Source organism: Aptenodytes forsteri, unplaced genomic scaffold (genome assembly GCF_000699145.1).
Source record: "Aptenodytes forsteri isolate BGI_AS27 unplaced genomic scaffold, ASM69914v1 Scaffold55, whole genome shotgun sequence".
Lineage (NCBI taxonomy): Eukaryota > Metazoa > Chordata > Aves > Sphenisciformes > Spheniscidae > Aptenodytes > Aptenodytes forsteri.
This window is the reverse complement of record NW_008796063.1, coordinates 9961081-9976969: the sequence shown is the minus strand read 5'-3', so window position 1 is coordinate 9976969 and position 15889 is coordinate 9961081. Positions and strand designations below refer to the sequence as shown.

General features: G+C 49.9%; 1 protein-coding gene across 1 annotated transcript in view; it reads left to right on the top strand.

Moving 5' to 3' along the window:
- Nucleotides 1-15798, top strand: part of CACNA1H (calcium voltage-gated channel subunit alpha1 H) — a 128677-nt gene extending 112879 nt beyond the window's left edge. The window contains exons 28-35 of the mRNA XM_019473967.1: nt 1309-1387; nt 3520-3641; nt 4145-4246; nt 4525-4764; nt 6514-6666; nt 10453-10636; nt 13829-14007; nt 14629-15798. Of these exons, the coding sequence (XP_019329512.1) occupies nt 1309-1387; nt 3520-3641; nt 4145-4246; nt 4525-4764; nt 6514-6666; nt 10453-10636; nt 13829-14007; nt 14629-15798 (2229 nt within the window). The remainder of the gene's footprint in view (nt 1-1308; nt 1388-3519; nt 3642-4144; nt 4247-4524; nt 4765-6513; nt 6667-10452; nt 10637-13828; nt 14008-14628) is intronic.
- The last annotated feature ends 91 nt before the right edge of the window (nt 15799-15889 follow it).

The following is a 15889-nucleotide window of genomic DNA, read 5'->3' as shown; positions in this document are numbered from 1 at the left end:
GGGTGATTTGACTATTCCCATTTCTTTAATACAAAAAAACCCTACTTCATAAGTGATAGCTGTGTTAATTTTGTTGTAACAGGGACCATACTGATAACCTTTCTAAAAATACCCAGCAACACTGTGGCTGTGCTGCCTCAGAGAAGAAAGCTCTCAAACTGTAGAGTTCACTAGAAGATACCTTGGAGATCATGAATCCCTCGGCCTGGCTACCTGAATCACCATGTAGTTAATTTTTATTTGGAGATAAAATGATGCTTGTGACACCATGTCTAATTGGAGAACTCGATCACTCTCTGTTACAAGCCGATAGACACAAGGCATTTAAAAGTGGCAGGAAAGGTAAATGTGACCAGAGTTAGTGGCAGGTAAAATGCAGGTGGTTAGCTGGTCAGGTTACTCTGCCCTTCGTGTTCTCTGCCTGAATCACAAAAAATCTGCTCTTTGAGATGTTTTAAAGGCTTAGACCCCATGTAGTGATTGACTCCGGTGCAGATAACTGTATTGCCATTGTTATTAAGAACTTTTGTGTTCCCTTTAGCATCATTGCACTTCTATTACCATCCCCTTCAGCCACCTTGCAGTGCATGTTAATACCTGATAGTAGCACACCTTGCAGCGTTTGAACTGCAAGGTGCCTGCATTTAAGTGATGGCACATGGAATAAGACTTTTCTTTTGAGATACTGAAAGCTAAAATTCAGGTAGTTGTTGTTGAGAAATATCTGTAAAGTGGCAAGGCTAGGAGACCTTTATATCTTACTGGGGTATATGTTCCTTTTCTGAAAGGCCTCCAGGCCAGCAAAACCTTTGAAAACCAGGCAATTCCTCTCGTGGCTTGAGACACATCTTGTTAATGTCACTGTCTTGAAACCCTCGGCCTTCGTGCTCAGAGTCTCAAACCTGGCAAACGGAAGGGAAAGGCCCTTAAAACTCAAACCAGAGTGCCAGATCACTTAAACTACTACTGCACTAAAGTGCAGGGCTAAGTGCTGCTGAGGCTGCAGCTACGGGTTGGCCAAATTACAGATGAAGGCAGCAGCCCGGGTGAGTGGAAGGGCGATGGAGAGGCACCAGCCACAGAGACTGCTTTGCACGTGGGAGCATCTGCTCCTTCCCCAACACAGGAGACTTCTCTGGGTCTGTTAAAGCAGAACCGTGAAAGGGGACCAGGGTGTTGGAAGTCAGGGGAGATAATGATTAGCCTCTGGCCACCAGTCCCTCTTTTGCTTGTGTTGAAAATATGATGGAGCAATTTAATTCATGACCTCAACTTTCCTGACCCTTGTTCTGCTTTCTCCTTGTGTAGGTAGGGAACCTTGGCCTACTTTTTATGCTCCTGTTTTTTATCTATGCTGCCCTGGGAGTGGAATTGTTTGGCAAGCTAGGTGAGTAATGTGCCTGACACAATTTATTTCATCCGGTTGATGTTTATTTGGTATCTAGCTGTTTCCTTTCTTCTCTCTCTCTCATTCTTGAGCCTTCCTTAGCTTCACAGCTCACAGTCTGAAGATTAAAGTTTTCTCTTGATCTGAGGGTCGCAGATGACACATGAGGATGTAATACAGAACCTGTCTAACATGCACACACACACATTCAGAGATTTGTCCAACGCCACCCTTGGCTGTAGAGGAACTATTTAATGTTTAAATATAATTGTCCAGCATGGATATGTTCACAAAGATGGAAGTTTGCTACTTAAGACAGAACATGAGTCTGTAAAGCTGGATGGTAGTCAGATTCGTGCTGGAGAGATGCCACCATAAACATGTCCCTCCTTGGAGCTTCCACCACACTCCATTAGTTTTCTGCACTTGGCAGACTTTGCTCTTCCAGCTGCCCAAGTCTCATCTGTCCATTGTTCTTCTCAGCATCACCTTCCCCTTTCTACATAAATCAGGAAGCATCCACTGGTTCCTGATTGTCTGGCATCATTTATTCCTCCGGCTTGAGGATACTATGGAGCTGATCATGAATGTGTCCACCACTAAAAAGAAAATCAGGTGGAGTCAGAGAGAAAACACTATATCCCTACCTTGCTCAGCTTAGCCAGGCTAAAGCAGTCACTGCCTTTAAACATGCTGTTCGAAGGAGATGTGTCTGCCTTCTCAATGTTTGCATCCCAATTAGGGCTTCAAGAGCATCAGAAGGGCCCTTCCTCCGCAGTCATTTTATGGCTGTCATTAATCCCCTTTATGAGTCCAGCCCTCTGCTCAGATTACAAATGCTTGAAAGCAGAATATTTCTTTCAACCAAAGACAAATTATTTTTCAGTCTCCAACAAATTCTGGAAAAAAATTAGTTCTGCGTCCACCCCAAATGAAATACTGTGATTTTTATATTACATATCTAGATAGATAGGTATGTATTTGTTCAGCCACCAAGGTGAAAAATGTCTTATTCATAGAGGCACCTTCTGCTGCTCTGAATCCTTTTTGTGTTTCCACATACACACCTTGCCAATGCCAGCCCCCAGGTAACCACAGCATGTGGTCAGAGACTGGGAAAGCCCTGATCTTGTCTGGGGCAAGCTGCAGGCAGTGAGCACACCACTCCCCATCGTGATTTAACTGGGAAATACTTTCACTTCTTTTTCCTAGTCCACGCCAGCCACAAGAACCATCAGTGCTTGCTCCCCAAGACTGGCCATTTGTGGGGGTTTTTTTCTATTTGCTTTTCTGGTTTTCCTTCCCATTTGCCTCTGAAATAAATACCTAACAGTGAAATGCTCTTGCAAGAAGCATTGCTGCCTGTCCTAATGAATATTTAATGAGCCTGTGTTTTATGGAAAGAGGGACATTTCATATGTTCAATTTACATTCATTAGTATATTCATTCTCAGGGAAAAACATGTCAAATTGCTCCACTTCGTCTCAGTGAAATACCCCTCATGGTAGGTGTGCCCTGTAAAAAATAATCAAGACAAGGATGTAATCAAGAGGATAACAGACAAAGGATACTGTAGAGCAGTATTTGTTGAGACACCCCAGCAAGTCTGCTTGTTTCCACCTCCTTTTAGATCTCTCTGTGTTGGCTCTGCCTGTTGGGGTAAAGTCAAAAGAATCACAGAAATGTTGGTGGAAGAGGCCGCTGGAGGCCCCCACCCAGCCTCCCACTTGAAGTCCCATCAGTAGCTCAGAGTGGCTGTGGCTTTGTCCAGACAAATCTTGAAAACTTCCAACAACAGAGCTCCCCTACCTCTCTGGTGACCTGTCCCAGGGCTGTTGGGTCCTCCAGGTGAAAACAACTTTCCTAATGTCCAACCCGGACCTCCTAAGCCACAGTGCGTTGCTGTCCGTTATATCATCTGCCTCCACTGAGAAGAGTTTGGCTACATGATCTCTGCAGCTGCCCTTCAGTAGTTGCAGGCCACCATGAGATCACCACTTAGCAGGCCTCCCTGATGCCATGTATCAGTGTGACATATCTCAGGGTCTCACCGCCAGGTTTGGGGGGCTGCTCTGAGTAAGCACTGGCAAACGTGGCTTCACTGACGTGCTTCTGCTTCTCTCTCCTGCAGACTGCAGTGAAGAAAATCCTTGTGAAGGTCTGAGCCGGCATGCAACTTTCACCAATTTTGGCATGGCCTTTCTCACCCTCTTCAGGGTGTCAACAGGGGACAACTGGAATGGTATCATGAAGGTGTGTGCAGTCTCTGTCTGGGTGCTTTCCTCTCTCTGTAGATATATAGATACAGATTTCAAACAAATTTAAGCAACTCTTGTGTGAAGAAAAAAAGATTTCCTTTCCTTTTAAAACATCAAAATTAAACTTTCCCATTTAAAGGCCAAGTGTATTTTCAAGGGATAATTTGTCCTAAGTCTCACCCAACCTGAAATTTCATTCTTTTTAACATATATGTAATACTTCAGGAAAATTATGCCAGTTCTTGTGGCTTGTAACCATGTACTCTGTGCACTGTGCCTTTGGGATGTAACACAATCCTCCTCTTTGTAGATGATGTAATTCATGGTGTCCGTATTTTCTTCTATCCATTTTAGTTGTACCTACAAGCTGTTGTGTCTGGGATATGTACGTAAATGCTTTTCAGTCCTCAGCAGGTTATCATCTTTGATGTTTCTGTATTTGGAGCCCAAGCAGAGCCCCAGCCCTTATTAACTCTCACCTTTCCCTCTCTGTTGCAGGACACTCTCCGGGAATGCACTCGGGAAGACAAGCACTGCCTCAGTTACCTCCCTGTTATCTCTCCTGTCTACTTCGTCACCTTCGTCCTCATCGCACAGTTCGTCCTAGTCAACGTAGTGGTGGCAGTGCTGTGTCCGTATTTTCTTCTATCCATTTTAGTTGTACCTACAAGCTGTTGTGTCTGGGATATGTACGTAAATGCTTTTCAGTCCTCAGCAGGTTATCATCTTTGATGTTTCTGTATTTGAAGCCCAAGCAGAGCCCCAGCCCTTATTAACTCTCACCTTTCCCTCTCTGTGCAGGACACTACAAGCACTGCCTCAGTTACCTCCCTGTTATCTCTCCTGTCTACTTCGTCACCTTCGTCCTCATCGCACAGTTCGTCCTAGTCAACGTAGTGGTGGCAGTGCTGATGAAGCACTTGGAGGAGAGCAACAAGGAGGCCAAGGAGGATGCTGAGATGGATGCGGAGATTGAGTTGGAGATGTCCAGAGGAGCAACCACTTCAGCTGCCAGCGGGAGCAGGGGAGGTGCAATGGCCCCAGAGGGCAGGGCACCCTACAGAAGTCAGGAGACCATGAAGTCAGAGTCAGCGGTGCAGGTGAAGCACCAAGCCCTGGTAATAGTTCACACAAAGCATCTGCTCTTCTTGTGCTCAGGGTAGGGAGGGGACGGTTCTCACCAGTCACTGCTGTCTGATCATCAGGCAGTCAGATCCCGAGTGACACAGAGCCAAAGAGGCAGGAGACAAGGCAGCGTGGGAGGAAGGCAGCTTTCCTGGGTCCCCCTACAGCAGAGATGTCACTACCACCTCCACATCTTGAGTCATCTCAGGAGAGCTCCATGAGGTGGAAGGCTGCTTGAAACGCGTTCTCCAGGGCTAACGCTGTCCTGACCATTGTTCTGAGGGAGGGTTGAAAGTCCATCTCTTGCCTTTTCCAGGTCATTCAAAGGTTGTGGATTTTAAGTTCAGAAGCATAATAGCCACAGGTCCTGTCCTGCTCTCCCATCCAACACCTTGGTCCTTGTCATTTTAGCATGGGCAGCAGCATCAGGGAGCAATCGCGTAAAGCCCTGGGAATACTGGCACTGTCAACCCTGACACATGCAGCAAAGGATGGCATAAATTCACTTCACACAGACACAGAAATACTTCTCAGGTTCTTTTTAATCCCAGTTTGGGATTTCCAGAGGAACCTCAAGCAAACCATAGTGTGCAGCTCAGGAGGGCATGTCTGGCACTGGTGTAAGATGCAGCTTCCCACTGGCTCGTGCTCTGCTTAGGGCATGGCTGACTTGGACCCTGGGAATTGTCAGAGCCTCTCAGCAAGCTGGAGGTTCCTGGGCTGATTTTCCAGACACTGCCTGCTTTCTGATTTCTATTAGTCCTCTAGAAAAATAGGGCAATCAGAAGTCAGGGGGGCAAGGAGGGGCATGAGATAATTGTCTCATCCCATGTCAGCAGTGTATGATTAAGAGTGAATACAAAATTGCTTTGTCACCATGATTGCAAAGAAATCTACTGCAAAATTAATGGGGGCTTTGAGATTAAATTACATTAAATTAGATTTTTGTAAAATCTATCAGACTCTATTAAGTCAAGTAAAAAGAAATGTCGTTACACAGTGATGGGGAATTCACTATTTGAATGTAGTTTCTAATAGACATTTCTGCAGGAAAATGCGCCATTAACACCCAGCTTGCTTTTCTCATTGGGGGAAGAGAGGGCATATCCTTTCACGTAGGCTGTGATTGCAAACTGAGTTCATTCTCCTTGATTTTCCTCATCTTCCAATACCTCCCGAGCACATCAGGAGCCATGCAGAGCCTCCTCTTAGCCCTAGAAAACCCGTAGTGAGAGGTGATGCTCCCCAGAGGGAGAACAGCGTGAGCAGGGAGCTGGCCACAGATTACCCCCTGCGGATGAGATGATTGTTTGAATGCAGGTGAGGATTTGCAAGCCAGGGCCCCCTCCCCTGTGCGGTAGCGAGGCAGAGGCACCGCGGTGGGGCTGGGTTGTGGCGATGCCCTCGCTCACATCTCAGACGCCCAGGCTGTTCTGGGCAGGCGTGGATGGCCGGCAGCTCGCTGCTGCGCTCCTTGCTAGCTGCACTGAAGAGGTTAAATACATAGAGCTCTGTATGACTAATCCTGCCACTGATGGTGGCATGGGCACCCTGGGAGGTCTTGCAAGATGCTCTGTATTTTCTTGCCATTTGTGCCAGTTTTTGCAGCCCACATTTCCTTTTCTCTTCCTTCCTGCTCTGGATGAATGGGGCAACTAGGAAATGCCACAGGGCAAACATGTTTGAGCGTTAAGACCCAGCCTTGCTCTGCTACTGATGCTTTTTATCTCCCCAACTTGAAGGAGGCGCTGTGCTGTGAGAACGTGTCTTTAGCCATCCCAGACTCAGACACGCTGGAGGGGGCAGAGGCTCCCATGATGGAAATCCCGTCCTTCTGCTCTGTTTCCCACCATGTCCTGACACCTTCCCACAAAACCCCAGGCCACGAGGCTGAGGTGAATGACGTCGCGCCGTTGCTTCTGCGTTGTGGCCTTGTGCTTTGGTGCTGTGCAGCTAGCGGTGGTGTCTGAATTGTCCTAAACCTGTCGCTTCACAGCCACAACAGTCGTTCCATCCTCTGTCCTTCGTACTGCCTTTGCGTGTGCAGGGGCTGGGCAAAGAACGTGTCCCAGCCGATTCTGCCAGCAGCCTTGTGTGGGACACGAATGAAATACTCTTTTTAGCTGAAAAAAAAAAGTCTCGCATTTGATGTGCAATGATGTGATGTGTGAGCAGTCTGTCTTCAAATGATGTATCGAGAGCTGGAGGCAGGCAGAGTCCTTTGTGGAGAAAACACAGCCCAGTTTGGTTTTCTTACTGTTACTATAAGAATCTGTTTATGATACAGTATGGAGGAAACAAAGGCATAAGTAGCTCAACACATTAGACTTTCAGCAAGCACCGGAGCTGTGGATTCAGGAGATGCTCTGGGGAGATCACCCAGCAGACCAGAAGGGCTGTAGCCCCCTCTGCTCAGTCCCTCCCGTTTGCACCACGAACCGGTGCCCAGGTCACATCACGTAAAGATATTGCACGGTTTGCCCTGCTGCAGCACAGTGCCCTCCTTGGGGTGAACGAGCTCCAAATGTCCTCCGGTGGGCACGAGAGCATACGAGCCACAGTCAGTGATGAAGATGCACATGCGGCAGTGGGGAATACACTTGCTGTCATCAGGGAACTCCCAGTGGCCACCCAGAATCAATATCTGCTTTAGGCCTGGGCCATTTTCCCCTTCAAGTCAGGTAATAACCTGAATTCCCCCTTCAGGTCTGGTAATAACTTGACCTCTATCATGACTAGCAAGGCACCTTCTAGTGGCAAGTATCTCACAGCATCTCCAAGCAAATTCTGAGCTCAGATTAAGCTCTTGATGACCAAGTGGTTTCCCCTGTGCAAGATGAGTGATATGAAGGTATAATCCTCAAAGCAGCTCCCCTTCATAGCTCTGCAGGGTGCCCGTTAGCTTGGCCACCTGGACGCTGCAGAGAGGGAGATCGTGGGAAAGGCATCTTTCAGGGACAGGCAAAATTTGGGACTTTGTAAATGCAACTGCAAGGGGTCCTGGGTTTCTGCTGGCAGAGCTGAAAGTTCGTTACCTCCACGGGGAACGACAGCAGAACCCCGGGTGCCACCGGAGTTGGCCTGTGCAGGGATGCCATCGTCGGCAGGCACAGGCAGGGAGTTACCTCCTGCCCTTGTTGTGCCTCTGCCTTCCGCACCACAGAGGCTGTGGGAAATGGCTAAGCTCGCTCGCAGTGCTGGAGACGCACACCTTCGGAGGGGGATCAGGAGGAGCCCTTCCTCTGGGAATTTTGCCCACGGCTTGTTTGCAGGCTCTTGGCTCCAGGCCTCTGAGAAGTTACAGTGTTCCCTCTTCCAGAGTATCCTGCCAGTCACCTTTGCTTACAGAGTATCTTCTGGCCATTTAATCACCCAGGAAGGGTCATGTCCTGTGGAGGTATTTACAGCATTATTTCTTCTCAAGCTCCCTCTGCAGCAGAGCAAAATCAGAGCTCTAACAGACTATTGATTCCCAGACACAAGAGGAAGGAGCTGTGCTCACTGTTTAAAGATGCTTAACTGAGCCTCTGAGCTGCATCACCGTGAGCCTCTACGGTCAATTTAATGGCTTTCTACTTGGCCTGAGAGGGGTCCCACGGTGAGTAGGCTCCCACCTTGCACATCTCTATCAGATGCCTGGGATCCTCCCAAGCTCTCAGGGTGCCTGCAGGCAGGGTTCACCATATGCAGTCTCAGCAGCACTGGTCCAGACTGGGCTTTCGTGGGTTTTGAAGGAGCCGCATTGATTTCCAGGGCATGGGATCAGGCTCCCGAGTGCATCAGGCGTTTCCCACCAAAGAGGAGGAGCAGCAGTGCCCGTGGTGGTGTGTCTCCAAACCTTCCTAGCTGTCGAGAGCAGCTCACCAGGTGTGAGCCAACAAGCTTCCTGTCCATGTTTCATATTTCAGGTACTTATTACAGTGGCTTTGAAGCCATTTGAAATGTGCCCACATCCCTAAGTCAACTGGATCTCAATAGCTGAAACCTTAAAAATTGCAGTTGTTTATGTCAAGAGGGGATTTCTGTTCATTTGTCCCAGCCAGAGAAGACAAATAGAAGATCCTGTAAAGACAAATTGAGATTTAATAGACAAATACTGTGATCCTTCTGTTAGACTACTGAGAAAGTGGAGCAAGACCTTTTGTTCTCTGTGTGGCACTGGGATGTTAACAATTGCCCGCCTGCGTTCAGCTCAGGTGTTGCAATGCTGATATAGCTTATTAGCTGTAATGGCCAGAGGCCAACTGGCACAGCCACACTGCTGATGCATTAATATGTCAGACGAGAGACCTGGGTTGCACCCGGAGGGCTGCTGGGCAAGGCAGTCAGAGCTGGATGCCAGCTACCTGTAAATAACTGCTGCTGATCCCCCCATCTTCTCAGCCAAGCTCAACGGAGTAAAAGCATCAAGTAATTTGTCTTGGGATGTGTCTCTTTAGGGATCTGAGGAAATAAATTTGTAAGCCAGAAATGTATGGAAAAAACGGATTTAACCAGATCCTTGGTGTCCTCCAAACTATCCAGCGAGGCATTTCAGGCCCAGATTTTGCTAGCGGAGAGGGAAAACAGCCTGGCAGAGCAAAGCAAAATACATTTAATTTAAGACATGCAGCTGGGAAAATGTTTTCAATCAGTCACTGGGAGGCTGACGTTAAAGGAAAACCAGAGCAATTAGTCGTACTTCAGATAACGTGGTAAATTGTGAGGGGAATGTGTCTAGGACCAAAACCTCAAGGTGGGGAGCCAGGTTGCAGGTCCTGTGCCAAGGGCTCCCGCTCCCCCAACACTTGCCCAAGTCGTGGCACCACCTCTCACAGCTGCTCCGTCAGCACCGCAGAGACATCGTTTGGGTCCCTAAAGCTTCCCAAGACCGCAGGATAAATTTGCTATAAGGTGCCTGAAGTGACAAGGGCCTCAGAGAAGCAGTGAGGGGTCAAGTTTAAGGTTTGTGATGTGCTCTGTCCGGGCACTTCCAACCAGACCCTTTTCACAGCGAGAGCAAACACGGAGAAATCCCTTTTCTACCCCTGTACAGGCTCCACACCCACATATGTGCTGCCATGATGTCTTCTCCTTCCCTCTGCCTCCTGCCATGTGGCTGTCGTCTTCTGGGGTCAGTGATGCCCAAAATGCTCCATGTTGTAGGAGAGAGAGGCCGCAGGGTTTGCAGTGGTGTTAACGTGAATGTTTAAATGTCTGCCTGTATGTGTGTTTTGGGGAGATAATACATTAATTTACAGAAACACTTGGTACCCTCGGTCAGCGTGGCCGAGGACTGGCCAGTTTTGCCTGTCTGTCCCAGAGTAGCTTAGAGGAGAAGGGCATCACCACCCAGGCCGGGCTGAAAGCATCCCTGGGAGAATCAGAGCAGAGCAGTGTGAGAAACGCTGCCTTTCTCGTGTGTATAGAGGGTGGGCCCCATTTTCCTGGACCTTACTTTTTCTCTGTGGTGTCCAAGAATCAGCTTAGTGGTGGGTCATTGATGCCTCATTTTACTCCAGCCGCAACTTGAGCTCTTTACTCAGCTAGCACGGCGTAGCTTTGGTATCCCGTTGCAGTCACCAGGGCTGCAGACTCTCCGTAAGACGCCAAGAGGAACATCTGCACAAGGTTTTAAAACAAAAAGCAGACGAGAAGGAGATTGCTGAATGACCCCGCCTCCCTGTCTCCTTGATTTGCAGGGCGGCGCAGCCTCTCTGAGGCCACACGACTCTCAAAACCTGCTGACGGTCCGCAAGATCTCGGTTTCCCGTATGCACTCCTTGCCCAACGACAGCTACATGTTCCGGCCGGTGATGCCAGCGAAAGCCCCTTTTCCCCTCCACGAGGTGGAAATGGAAACGTATCCCTGCAAATCCCAAAGAGGTACTGCTCGCGGAGTTTTCCCTTCCTCCTCCTAGCCACGAAACCATGGGGCAGCAGGTACGCGTGGTGGTTAGATGGGGAGTAAGCAACCTGCGCCGAATGTGGGCTGAGCCAGGGCTTGCTTGCTTCGATTTGATACTGTCAGCAGGACTGCAGTTTCCCACACGCTGCACAATTTTGTGTTTTCACCACGTCACTGCATTTTCTCAGGAGAAAGCTGGCATCTTGGGTGTTTGATCGGGGAGAAGTGGGGCTCCCAAGCGATGTGGGAGGCGTAGGGGACAGGCTGTTAGCTGAGGAAAAGGGTACGAGCTGCACATTTCTTCTGAAGTGAGCAGCCCTGACATCATGACTACGAATCAATAAAATCAACATGAATAAAAGCCGGAGTCGGTATTACTTCCTGACAGAGCTCATTTACAGCTATTGTTTCAGGCAGTCTTCGGTCTCAGAGCAGTATCTTTTTAGCACGGTACATTGAGTTCAGAGATGCAGGAGTTTCTTTGGGAGCATAAAGATTAGAAACCACTCCCCAGTGCCTCCCTAGCCTGGCCTTGTAATGAATCTTGTGGAGACACCCTGCAGTCAGGGAATCACGAGCTGTGCAGAGCCTTTGAGTATACATTTACCCAACTGCATCCAAACACGTTTCCCCTAAAATGCCTGTCTCTTTTGTTGTGCGAGTTGGTTTGACGGGGAAATCAATAAGAAAGAAAATATCTGCCTCTCTAAAAGCACATGTGCTTTTTGAGCGGCTCCCAAGAACTTACCAGCCTGGTTTCCTTTGATGCAATGTTGTTTGAAATGCAAGAACTGCTTGGACAGATGGGTAGTGGGTTTGCAAACCCTGGTGGGGCTGGCAAGATCTGCTCTGATTTCCTTGGGTGAAGTAACTCCATATTTGTTCAAACTCTCTGGATACCAGTTAATGTTCGCTGCTCAGTATTTATTATTATTTCACCTGCAAATTCTTTGCTAAGCAAAGAAAACAGGGGTTGAGTTTCATGGCTGGACTACTGGGAATGGCTTTCATCTCTGTAGTGGGTGTAAATCAGGTTTTATACCAGTATAAAACTGCTGTGATGTTGGCAGGGGTGGGTAGAACAGACCAAGAATTTTCTCTTGTTTCCCAAATTTCTCTCCAAGAGCACTTGAGCGATGGCTATGGCAGGGGCTTACTTTTTACCTGGTCTGGTAGATGCATCCAGCCGACATTACCCAGAGCTGTGCTGCTTCTGAGCTGACCAAACGCTGATTTAAGTCACAGTCCCATAAGCTACGTGCAAGTAAAACTGGGCACGTAGAGAGACTCACATTAGGATTTGTGCTTTCATGGACTTTTCAACGAAAACTGGGCACGTAGAGAGACTCACATTAAGATTTGTGCTTTCGTGGACTGATGTCCACTGATGTTGAAACATCAGTTAAGGATGTCTGGTCTTCTCCCAATACTTTGGTGACTACACAGTGAAAATATTGTGAGATGACTAGGTCTTGTGTTATTTTGGTCTTAGATGCAGTTTCCTGATTTACTAGAAAAACAAGAGAAAAATGTACAAATCCAGAGATATTCAGTGTTCCTGAGTATGCAGTTTAGAGGGGGTTTTGGTTTCCTATACGAGAGCTAGATGGAAAGTTTCCAACAGAAGGAAATTCCAGCTAAGGTCGGGGAGGAGAGCATAGGGTTTTGATTTTATGGCCATGTTTGTGACAGATTTTATGACAAAGTTTTTCTGCACCCTAAAAAACATTTCCTAAAGTCTGGATTAGCACATGAACAGTACAGACTCGCACTGAAACATGGGCTGTAGGAGACCCCAAAAAAGAACTAGGGGGAAGTGGGGCGGGTTGGGGGGTGGGAAGCTCGCTGCTCTGCTCTTTCTTTCTGTGATGTTCTGGAGAAAATCTCCAAAAGAAAAATGATGAAACGCTACCTTTTCTTTCTTCCCAACAACAAATCTCTTTCTGAAATGCAACTGCAATCTGTCTGGATGGCTTTTGTCATAGGTTCAAGTTCCCTGACCTCTGGGCGAGATCTCTTGAAGTGATGGATAGCTGTGTTTTTAACATGGAGCAGCAATGTAGAAACAGACGTTGGGTTTCAAGCTAATGAGGACAATAAATCCTGCAGCCAAAAAAATAAAAAAGCAAAAGATCTTTCAGACAATGCAGAACTGCAGTAAAGCAGCACCACGAAGGGGCTGGGGAGGAGGGATTGCCTTTAGACTCAGCCAGGGGACTGGAAGCCTTCAGGAAGAGGGTGATTCCTGCCTGATACATGAGCTCAAGGACTGTCAAAGCACTTGAAGCGGCCTCCATGCTGCTGATCGGACCATGTTCAGCCAAGGTCTGCCTCGCGGACAGACGGTGGTGGTAGCGTTTGGGCTGTAGTGAATGGGAAGACTGCCCCGTGCGTGCCAGCGGTGTCTCCTCCCGGAGAAGTCGGTGGCAGGGTGCCCACTGGCTGTACGAGGCTGTGGGTTGGACCTGTAAGTCGAGCTCTGGGGGTTCCGAGGGAGCTGAGCAGTGCTGCTCTTGCCTCCATGTGGCAGAGCAGCATAAGGTTGCAAGCCTGTCCCTGGCAGCACTGCAAAGACAACCCAGGCGTCCTGACTCAGAGGATCTGGCACAGCCACCAGACTTCCCCGATCCACGTTCTCCAAACAGGCAGCATCCTTTTACAAATCCACCCAAAGCAGCTCTACCAGGAAAGCAGCAATGGCAGGGTTTCAAAAGCAACCCCACCTCCTGCCCTTCATTTGCTGCCATGGGGTCCTGGTGGCCGCCATCCACTCTGAGTGTCGCAGCAGCTGCAAGAGAAGATTCCTGTTACCTGAAACAGAAAATAGAGACTATGAGTGTAAAGTTTGTAACAGGCGATATCCCGGAGCGGGCAGAGCCACATGCAACGCTGCTGAATTGCAGAGACTTCATCTGTAACCTCCCTGCCATCCCTGATGAGATATGGCCTAATATTCAAAACAGGAGACAGGACAAGGGACACCTGGTTTTTAATCCTGGCACTGCCCAAGGCTTATGCTGAGGCTTGGGATTTCAGCCAGACCAGACAGGCTTCTCCTTTCCCCTCCTGCGTTTACTCCCCTCCTGGAGTCTGTGGGCACCAGTTCTGCCTCAAACCTTCCCAGCCCCAACGCCAGCGGTGGTGGTGACTGCTCTCTCTCTGTTTCCTAGGGTCCATCACCTCCATCCGCTCCCAGCCCGTGGGAACATGTTCCTCTCTGAGAGTCCCAACGGAGTCCCTCCAACTGGCAGTCCGTTCTCCCAACCACGAAGGCCGCCACCGCTGGAAGATCCTTCCCCCCCACGTCACACCTCGATCTCCTACTCTCAACAAGCTGCTGTGCAGACAGGTGAGAGGCCGAGAGCCTGCAGAGGTAAACTCCTTCGTAGTCACCTGGGTCCTTCCTTCTTTTCCAGTCCCCTCTTGGGTTTCTTTTCTTGGAGCTGAGAGTAGAATTCCTCTTTTTAGAACAAACCATTTCTGGTGACATAAATTTTAGTACACTCCAGTCTGAGCAAGTGACACACAGGGGAAGGCCCTTTTTACCTACTTTCATCTCTGTAGTATTGGATGTACTGTTCTATGAAAGAATAGCTAAAGCATAGAGAGAAGATGGCCCATTCAGTTTTACCAGTGCTGTGAGAAGCCTGCAGTCAGCCCTACACCATGTCACTTCAGACAGGTTGCACTGACTCAGGATTTGGTGCTAGAGCCAAGACCAAGACCGTGCAGAAAGACCCAGCAGATACAAGCCCTGTAACACGTAGGCTCTGGGTCTCCTTGCTAGCAAAACTGCGTCCTCTTGTACAGCGAGGGTCTGATGGGGCTGGCACGACAGGGCAGGGATGGGGTGGTGCGGGGTGCGTTAGACCCACCAACCATTCTGCTACATGCCATGGTTCATCACTGGCAGTGCCGCTGGCCCGGCAGATCCCCAGGCTCTCTCCCCATCTCTCTCCTCACCTTCCAGGAGGCCATTCGAACGGACTCCGTGGATGGGCAGACTCCGGACCGCAAGGACAGCCTGCAAGCAGAACCTGGAGAGATGCTACCATCAGCAAAGCAGCCCCAGAGCACCTTCACCCCCAGCCCACTCCATCCCACAGCTGCCTCCCTCCCGGGCACCCCCCCGTCCTCCCCGCATCGGCACCCCAGCACACTCACGCGGAAGCACACCTGCGGCCAGCACAGCGTCCCCAGCCGGCCGCCCAGCCCCGGCGGCAGCCCTCCCAACCCCGAGGGCTGCCTCTTCGAGTCCTCCGACCTGGCTGACGAGGAGGTTCGCCACATCAACAGCTCGGCCAAAGACTGGGGAGGGGAGCACTCGGACGCTGGGAGCCGCTCGACTTCGCCGTTCATCTCCCCGGCCCCGTCTCCAGTGCCCCTCAAGAACTGCAGCACAACCAGCCTCTCCGGGGGCAGCAGCAAGGAGAAGGACTTGAAGAAGTTTTACAGCATCGATACGAAGGGCTTCCTCAACAAGCCCAGCTGGGCAGATGACCAAAGGCGGCACTCCATCGAGATCTGCCCCTCCATCAGCGATGGGGACTGTAGCTTTGAGGACCCTGCTGAGGAAAAGCAGCGGTCCCCTGCCCACATCCAGACGGAGTCCGAGTACGTCCACGGAGCCCGGAGGAAGAAGAAGATGAGCCCGCCCTGCATTTCTATAGATCCTCCCATGGAGGACGACGGCGGGGCGGCCTCGCGCACCAAACCCTCTGAGAACAGCATGCTGCGGCGAAGGACCCCATCCTGCGAGTTCCCGGCTTACAGAGAGTCCCTGGAGCTCGCGGAGAGCCAGCCCGGGGAGGCGGCCTCCAAAGCGGAGCGCCGGGGCCAGCCCCCGTGCCGCGGGGAGCACCTGACCATCCCCAACTTCTCCTTCGAGCAGTCGGACGGCAGCTCCTTGAGCAGCCTCTCGGATCTCCTCCTGGACAGCGGTCAGTCCACGCCGGCCTCCGTGGACTCCCGGCCGGACCCCGCCGCCTCCGAACTGAAAAAGCCGGATCACTTAAAAACTCAGTGGAGCAGCGCCGAGAAAAGCAAAGAGCTCCTGGGCATTGCTAAGAGCCCCCTCCGGAAGGAGGACTTGGTCCCGGTGACTGTTGCAACAGAAGAAGACATAGATGACCCAGTATAGCTTTCGGGCGGGGGGAGCGGGGGGGGTCTCAAGGGCTTGACACCAGTGTGGGTTCCCAAACCAAAGGGAATGAGCGGCCGCGGGTACGTGG